General features: G+C 39.7%; 1 protein-coding gene across 1 annotated transcript in view; it reads right to left on the bottom strand.

Moving 5' to 3' along the window:
* Positions 1–1,359: 1,359 nt before the first annotated feature.
* The window catches only part of PPP2R5A (protein phosphatase 2 regulatory subunit B'alpha), a 42,359-nt gene continuing 35,005 nt past the window's right edge, over positions 1,360–8,713 (bottom strand). The window contains exons 9-13 of the mRNA XM_084202784.1: positions 6,538–6,588; positions 5,708–5,827; positions 5,492–5,619; positions 3,311–3,412; positions 1,360–2,581 (exon numbers count right to left, since the gene is read on the bottom strand). Of these exons, the coding sequence (XP_084058910.1) occupies positions 2,449–2,581; positions 3,311–3,412; positions 5,492–5,619; positions 5,708–5,827; positions 6,538–6,588 (534 nt within the window). The 3' untranslated portion in view covers positions 1,360–2,448. The remainder of the gene's footprint in view (positions 2,582–3,310; positions 3,413–5,491; positions 5,620–5,707; positions 5,828–6,537; positions 6,589–8,713) is intronic.

Genomic DNA, 8,713 nt, shown 5'->3' with positions numbered 1-8,713 from the left:
AGCCTTTTGCGACAAAATTTCCTACTTTCAGCTGGCTTCCAGAGCAAATTAAGGCACTGCATTGACCAGACAGCCTCAAACAGGGGAGCAACAACTCACTGCAATAAGATAAACAAAACAGCAGCACTGGCTGTTTGGGGGAAAATGTCTACTCAAGGGACAAAGGTGTTTGTATGGGAGAAAGGTGGTGTCCAGTCCCCACCTTATCTTCAGCATCTCACAAGTGCACAGCAAGGGAGTGAGATTTAACTGGACAAAACCAGCAGAAGTCAAACTGCATGGCTGAAGCAAAAAGAGCTACTCTATCCCTGGAGTTGCTCTTCTTGTTTCTGCACAGGAACCAGAATCCCCCACACTTAACCCTTCCATATCAAGAAAACCTCCAGACTTTACTACCTAACAGCCTATGCTATGACAACTGAGCTTTCTTGATGCCTCACTGCCAAAGGAACACCCAACTGTTCCTTGATCAAATGCAATTTCTTGGATTTTCAAAAAAATATAGTTTTCTATTCTTAGATTTAAAAAAAACAAACAAACAAAAACCAACAACAACTGGAACCAGTTCTGATGGATCCTACTGCATTTTTTCTTCTTTTTTTGCTAATGAGGTCAGAGAAGGTAAGTTGGAAGACAATGTAGCTGCAGCTGGGGGGTGAGTAAAAAGCATAGTTAAATAAAGGATAAACTCCTTTTTGCAGTATGTACTATTTTTTCCCCTCAATAAACTCCCACAGCAGTCCACTTCAGTCACTACATCTCAGCTGTCAAGATGTTTTGTTTTATAAGGAAATGTTACAAGAGCAGCCCAGTGATGCCAGCCAAGAAACCTTTCTTTTACATACCTATTTATAGGACAGCAAGTGTTGCACAATTTGGAAGGCTATCTTACAGCGCCTCTGTTGTTTTTTTCTATTACTTAAGCCTGATGTTCTGTTTGTAACTTTGGGAAAAACTTGGCACAATTACAAATGGCAGTGATTTATTCCTTCAACCCCTGGCAAGGTGTTTGGTTCCCCAACATTTTCATTTAGGCTCTGGGACAGCTGAACAGAGTTTGTCACACACTGGAAACTTTATTTTTCTAAAGGCAAAAAGGCACTGAAGCACTAAACCAAGGTGAGCTTTGCTTGTGTGACTGTCCTTTCCCTTCAGGCACTGCTAGTCCCATGCCCTCTGTGAAACAACTGCTTAGACACAAAAATGAAGCAACAAGTAAGTGTAATACAGTTGACTCAAACAGTGGAGCAGGGACTTCCCCACTTTTGCCACTCAGTGAAAAGCCACATTGGACAGTTAAAAAGCCATTCTAATTCTCCTGCTCTTCAGAAACACAAAGATGTGAGGTACAGCACTAAATACAAACATAAAGACTTTATTGAATGCTGCTCAATTCCCCAAAGATCTTTCATTACAAAATTTTTCCACACAACTGCAATTTAAGAGATTGGAATGGTACTCTGATAAAAGATGTGAAAAAATACTTGATCAAGTAAACAGACAAGACTTCTATTGTCAACTTTCCACCTTTAAAAAACAGACTGCATTTTCTTTAAAGAAAACAAGGAGTAATTTCTTGACATTCTTCCCTCCTTACTTGAAAAAAAAATATATAGTAATGCCAATTTTGGTCTCATTCTTCAGTCCATGAGATGCTAATACTAATGCAGAAACATCCAAGATGAATCTCTCTTGGAGACTGCACCACTCTGGAGGGTCCTTGGGCTGATGAGGAGCATCATTGATGGGCTCTCCAGAGGAAGCTCCATCCTCAGCTGTAGCAGGAGGAAATCCCTAACTAGCCCAGGACCCAAGAGGCAGCAGGAATGGGGCAGAGGCCCTGGCCACCCCAACCTGTTGCAGCTGATTCTCTCCCTAGCCTGCCTCCTTTCTAATGTGAGCATTGTATAAATCTAACAGAATCCAATCAGGAATTCAAGGACAGCTCCGTATCCAAGTTCCTTTCAAAGCTGTCAGGGGCATGTACTGAATAGCTCAAGTTACTGGTAACGTACCTTGGTTTTATTTGAGAAAATACAGCACAACTAGAAGCCTTTTCTATCATCTTAACCAAAGTATGCAGCAATGTGAAAAGCACATATAAAACAAGGAAAAACGTGTACGTAGCAAACTATACCACCTATGTGCAACACAATCAAAAATTCAAGTCATAATTCTCACCACTCCCGTAATTATTTCACTCATTAAGGATGAAAATTCAGTTCTAGGAAACATTGGAAGTGACAGTATATCAATAATTAGACAAATTTACAATATGTTGTGGTAATGACATCACTTAACTGCTGTATTTAAATTCAAATCTTTACATTTGCCAGCGAAAAAAATTGGCTGTTTCTATTATACTGATGAGGTTTCTTTTGCAAATCCTTATATATTTCAAAAGGGTACAAAAAAAGAATGTCTGCCGAGTAGAGGTGGTCATTTCTTTTATTTGGCACTTGTATTGTGTGCATTGAGCACGTTGTGAGTGCTGTTCTGCTTTTCTGCCATTGCCTTCTTAAGCTTTAATTCCTCCAACCTTCTCCACAACTCTTCACGTTCCAATTCTTTCTTTTTCTCTCTGAAGAAAAGAGAGAAAGATCAATTTCAGATGTGTTTTAAGCACAGTCTGGAGACAGAGTGACTTAACTGTGACTTCCATCTACTAATTCCACTTTAAAAGTTTTTCTCCAAAGCTATTTTTAGAGGCAATTACAGTTTCCTCAATTAAAAAGAGAGCATAACAAATAAGTAATGTGAGTGGTGAAACTGTACCTTTGCTCCAGCAAATGCAGACAATTGCTGTAGGGTGGCTTTGCACAGCTGGCTGCTGTTTAAAAGGAGGTTTTTTATCACATGCACACAAATTAAGGGACTGAGAATCTTTGTGGGGGAGGAACAGAACCACCTCAAGGAGGTTTGGCAGTGATCTCAGCTGGCCAAGGGTCCCTGTGCCCTGCCTCCCTGACTCCAACAGTGCTGCTTAGTAGGTTAGTAGGGTAAGCACTGGTTCTGCTGAGCTAGGAAGATTTCTCCAGCTCCATTCTCTTCAGACACCTGGGGCAGCACAGCCACCAGCAGCTGAGACCCATTTCCCCACCTAGGAGGGAGCACATGCCCTGCCCAGGCAGGAGGGGAGCTGGGGCCCCTCCTGTCCCCTCCCTGGGCTCAGCTCCCCCAGGGCACTGCCGCACTCACAGGACACCCAGCACCAAACAGCTCCACCACAGAGCCCCACAAGAGCAAAGCAACAGCCACAATTACAGCTTGGACATATCCATCAGTGGGAACTTGGAAAAAGGCTCAGTACCTTTGCCTTTCTGCTTTGTATGAGCTTGTGAGTTCATCAAAGAGCTTGCCATTCATTTCCATCAGGGTTTTCAGCACGTTGTACACCAGTGCCACAATGGTTCTGAAACAGAAGGAGCACAGCCATAAGATTTACTAAGTGACAAAATTAACTTCAGAAAACAAGCATTTGATTTCTGTTTTGGATTCCAAGCTTCTTATTCAAGATACGTCTGTAAGGTCAGGGAGTTTCAAACAAAATCCTCTCAATTTTATTAATTTACAGAGGAAATTATAGTATAGTTAAACATTTTTTGAAATGGCTATTTGATCTTAAATTCCTGACTTCTGTAATTGCACAGGATATAATTATTCATGCTGTGGCTGTACTTGAAAGCCATTCAATTATGTGAACCTTTAATAAACCAAGTTTTAACAACAACTCTGTAACATTTGAGCAATGAAATATGAGAGTCTAGAAAAATAAAACTTCTGGCTTGTAGCTTCAAGAAGGCAGCAGACAAACCACAGGCTTAGTGTGGTTTAGCACAGCAAAGCTCTCCTAGCAGTGTTTCTGGGCAGCAGGAGTCTCGCTAGAGAACTAGAATCAAAAACATCAGATAATGGATTTGGGTACCTCAGTTTCCTAAAGAAACTCACCAGCTTGAGCAATACTGGCTGTGTGCTACATGGCTGCCTGGATTCCTGCACTACCCTTCTTTTTGTGAAAGTATTCACATTTCAATAAACCATCTCCAACGTTGTGTTATCTCCTTTAAACCTACTTATCTTTTATACAAAGAAATAAAAAACCAATACAATCAAATATTAAAATGCCTGTCATTAAGCTTAATCACTATGCAAAAAGCAGGTAAACTGTCTCTTCTGTGTTCTCCCTCACTAGCACTGACTGCAAAGCTGCAGCCCTGTGACCTTGCAAAAGGAGTCAAAAAACCCCCTAAGGAAATAACCAAAGAACCAGGTTTGCCTTTTCAGTGCACTCTTTCCATCATGGCACTAGGAAATCTCCCAGCCATTCATGAGAGCCTTGTGCTCATTGCATTCAATGCACAGCATCCTTTGCCTGTTTATACACTTATTTTTTTTATTTAATTTTTTTTTGTACCCTGTCTTTCATGTGGTTTGAGGTCAAAACTTATTTAAGGTTTTGGTTTTCTGAGAGGAAAAGTTGGATTTTGAGCAAGAAGTTGAGTCCCTATCAGCAACCAGATGGATAAAAGCATGTTTTGCTACCCTCCAAAACAGATCAGAATCAAAGGATTATACTTTCTTTCCCAAACTTTCTTGTCCTCAAGTAGGCAATTATCCTGTCTTCTATTTCCTTCATAAAGGGCAACTTCTGCTTGCAGAGAGGAAAGAGGGGCATCCTCCAAATTTGTTGAGGTACCAAATACATTGATGGTCCAAGGACTATTCCCCCAAGTTTATATTCAGGCTCAGCTGCTATGTTTGCAGCTAGACACACCATCTAGATAAACCCAGAATAATTGCAAAGCCTCCAAGGGCTTAAAACAGGACTCCTGTTTTACTGCAGGGCTGTGGGAGGCTCCTGATCACCCTGACTTTTGCCTGTACAAGCTTTACGTTCTGCATACTAACTTACAACTTAATTCAGGGTGCTGGCACCAGCAAGCTTTGCTTTTCAGTATTTCAGTACCATTACTGCTTCTTTCAAACACAGGAAGACCAATATTTAACTTTATAAAGTGAAGTAGTCACTCATTTCTCAGCCCTACCATCCTTTACAAGGGTTACTATTCTCTGAGAGGATCTTTTCTTATCTCACTGATCAGCAATAAACACTTATGAACACACAGCTGTATTCATCTGAAGTATTAAAGGACAGCAAAGCATAAACAGAAGCAACCCTTGGAAATGGTTTTGGCCTAAGTAGCATTAATTTGCATTTTGAACTAACACGAAGGATCAGATGTGATTACAATATAAAGATCATCATCCAATTTCCTCACATATTTTCAGTAAATTTCAGGTCTCCATCATAACAGTGCAGAACAGTGAAAGAACATCACAGCTGAAAGTGATATTTCATTTAACATCCAGAATGTCATGGATTTCATCTGATTTAAGTAAAAATGAAGTCACATTTACAAGCTCCCAATCCAAATCTGAAACAGGGGACAATTTATTTATGGTGATACAGATAAAGTGAAACGTTACATACGGATTCCAGTGTTCTTTGGAGATCTTGTACAAACTGCCAAACATAATTGGTAGAATTTTATCAATGTTCTCCTCAATCAGGCTAAGAATATATTCGTTATTCCAGAAGTACAAAGCTCTTTCTGCAACCTGAAACACAAAGTTAAGGGCTCGTAACAACCATAAAATAAGCTACCATGAGGTTTGATTGGGGTTTTTTAATACTTATTTTATTTACCTGAAAATGTGAACTTGACACACTCTTGGATATTTGCTTAAATAAAGGCTCTTCTATTTTTTTGAATTGTGTTGGTTCTATAACATCTAAGATTTCTTCAATTTCACCTAAAAACATTACCTGTTTGTTTAGAAAGGAAAAAAGGATGAGAATCCTTCATATCACCATTGTAAACAGAAGCACACAAAATACAGCTTATACATTAGTCATGAATCCTGCAAAGAACACTTTGTCATTACAAGGCATTTAGACATTCAAAAGGTTTTTTTGCAGCCTAAAAGAAGTCAATCATCACTCTCAGCTAACAGGTTACAGCTCTCCTCTTGGACTTCTTTTGTGTAAATACTGAATTCTTCACCAAACTGCTTCTGCAGAAAATGGGATTTTACAGTTACAAAATAAAAAAAATTAGGGCATCTTATTTCAAGAATGGTTGCAGAGATTATCAGAGATCACCAAAGTAGCTTTTGAAGTGATAAGTAGTTAATTCCCATATAAAATTGCAACCAGCAGAACTCTGTGTAGCTGGCACAGAAAAATTTATCACCACTTGCAGAAAAAGACACACAACAGTGTTAAGGGACCCACTTTTAAAGAGGTTTTGGGGATGGAATCTAGTGGGATAAATCAAACTCCTGGTTTTCAAACTCATTTTTAACTACACAGAAGAAACCAGACTGCATCACATGACCAAGGTGAGTGCCCCAAGGAGCTTCAAGAACTGCAAGTTTTCTGAAAGGTCTCTTGAAGAGCACAGCAGAGAGGTTTGTGAATGTGCCCCATGAGACTTTACATCACAGCAGACACCAGAAATGAGACACAAAACCAACCTCTTTCTGACTGCATGTTTTTGGCCAAAATTTGAGCAATCCTCTGATTACCTGTATGAAAAATACAAACGTGTTAAAGCAGGACAAGTTTCTATTACATTCTAGATAAGAAAAAAAAAGTACTGGTTTGCTTTTCCTTATCCAGGGCTTCAATGAAAACTGAATAAATGTAATCTAGATGTTTGTCTTGTTTAGGTTATCAGTATAACTCAGACCCCTATTGCTTTATGTGCCTGTGATTATCCACCCACACTCTGCCCCCATCCCAGTACTCAGATGAATTGACAGGATGCTGATCACATCAAAGCATCACAAAGTGAAATTAAACTCCCTGTAGCTAAATCTCACAGAATATTTTTTTTTTTTGTCTTCTACTCATCCATACTTTGGGGAGCACCTGCCTTGGCATCAAAGGTTTGAAGCCTGAGAGGAAGCAATAAATGCTGATAGGGCTCTACAGAGGAGCCATGGCCTCCAACTCTTCCTTTTCTCTGCTACAATTTGACGTGTTAGACTGGAAACTAAAGTAAGAAAGATGTGAACTTACAGACAAAATGTATTCTAGTATCTACATTTGAAACTACCTTACACAAGACTGGAAAAACAAAACCTTTGGGAAAATTAATTGGAAAGTACAGCCCCCAAGAGGAATGGAGGGAAAACAGCAAAGAAAGGCTGGAGGCATTTTTCCTAGAAATAAACATCTCACATGGCATCTAAATTACAAAATGAATTCTGGCTTAAAAAAAAAAAAAAAGCTACAACTATATTCCAGAAGCAGAAACATTCTCAGAGCCTTATAAACTTTCATTCTGAAGAAAGAACTTCTACTTTTTATGATACAACAGCACCTAACTGATCATATCCAAAGGGAAAATTTACTCAATTATTTAAATACCTTCCATATTTGCTTTTTGTCATGTTGATTTTTTTTCCCCTTCAGCTTTCCAGCGGGCTACTTTATTAACAACTACATGGACTATCAAAAGTGGCTTGCCAGAGAAAAAGTTAATAACACTAAAGTGCACTTCCCAGCACAAATCACTGCAAGAATTTTTAAATATATTTTGCTAGAGAAGACGCCCATATTCCTAACTTGATAAAGAAATAACATGTTCTGAGTATAACAGTGCACACCTCAACAAGATACCTATTCCTTGCTCCTCCTTGGAGTATCAGTTTCCAGTTTGACTGTGCCTTTATATTAAAAAGCTGCTACCTGCACATTTCTGCTCATGGATTGCTGCTTTTACTACACAAGATCAATATTCTTCCCTGAGCTCCAGGATTCCCATGAAGTGGGTTACAACTGTAGGCACCTGCTGGAAAACTTAACTGATGTACAAGGACTGCACATTTAGCCTGATTTCTTCCATGTAAAGGCCATTGCACTCAGCAGGGTTAGGTAACAAACTCCTCTTGTCAGCTCTGCAAACATCAGGACTGACCTGAGGCAGACTACCATAGCTACAAGAGCTCGGATTGAATGTCCTCCAAATTGACCCTGAGTGACAACCCCTGCCAGAAAAATAACAATAAGGTATGTGTGAAGACAGCCTTCTGATGGAGTTCTTAAAATATTACTTGACCTAAAGCCAAGAAAAATCTCCAATGCTATCTCATCAGTTGACCCAAATTTTAACATTTACTTTTCAAGCACTTCAGAAAGTTTCTTAAAGCTTCACTTTTTATCTTACTAACTTTAATTCCTTTATAAAACAACTTTTACTACACACCACAGTAACAACCAAGGCAGTGACTCTGCAGTGAGTTCTTGTGTCTTCTCCAGCCTGAATTCACCTTTAACTGATTAAGAAGCAACCACAACTGTATAGACCACAGTCCAGATGAGCCTCAGAACTGCTCTGTGGCACTGCTCCAAAGCCCTGCTTCTTCACAGCAGTTTGGGCTTGGATCCTGCACCACACCTCTGCAAACTTGTGTCAGGAAGTCCCGACCTTGTCAAGTTGTCACTTCATTCACTCTTGCAGGTTTTTATGTAACACTACACATTTTCTGCTCACATGTCAGCTTTAACTGTCAAAATGCCTGGGTTATTTCCTCACTTGGCTTAAGGAACACAGGTTACACAATTCCTTTCTCCTTTCGCTATCCCACGGAGTAAGCTTATTGACCAGTGTGGCTGGGAACACTGCAGCACAGGGGGAAAAAGATG

Source organism: Fringilla coelebs (genome assembly GCF_963513975.1).
Source record: "Fringilla coelebs genome assembly, chromosome: 3".
Lineage (NCBI taxonomy): Eukaryota > Metazoa > Chordata > Aves > Passeriformes > Fringillidae > Fringilla > Fringilla coelebs.
Note: the sequence above shows the minus strand (reverse complement) of the source record. Positions and strands in the feature narration are given on the sequence as shown.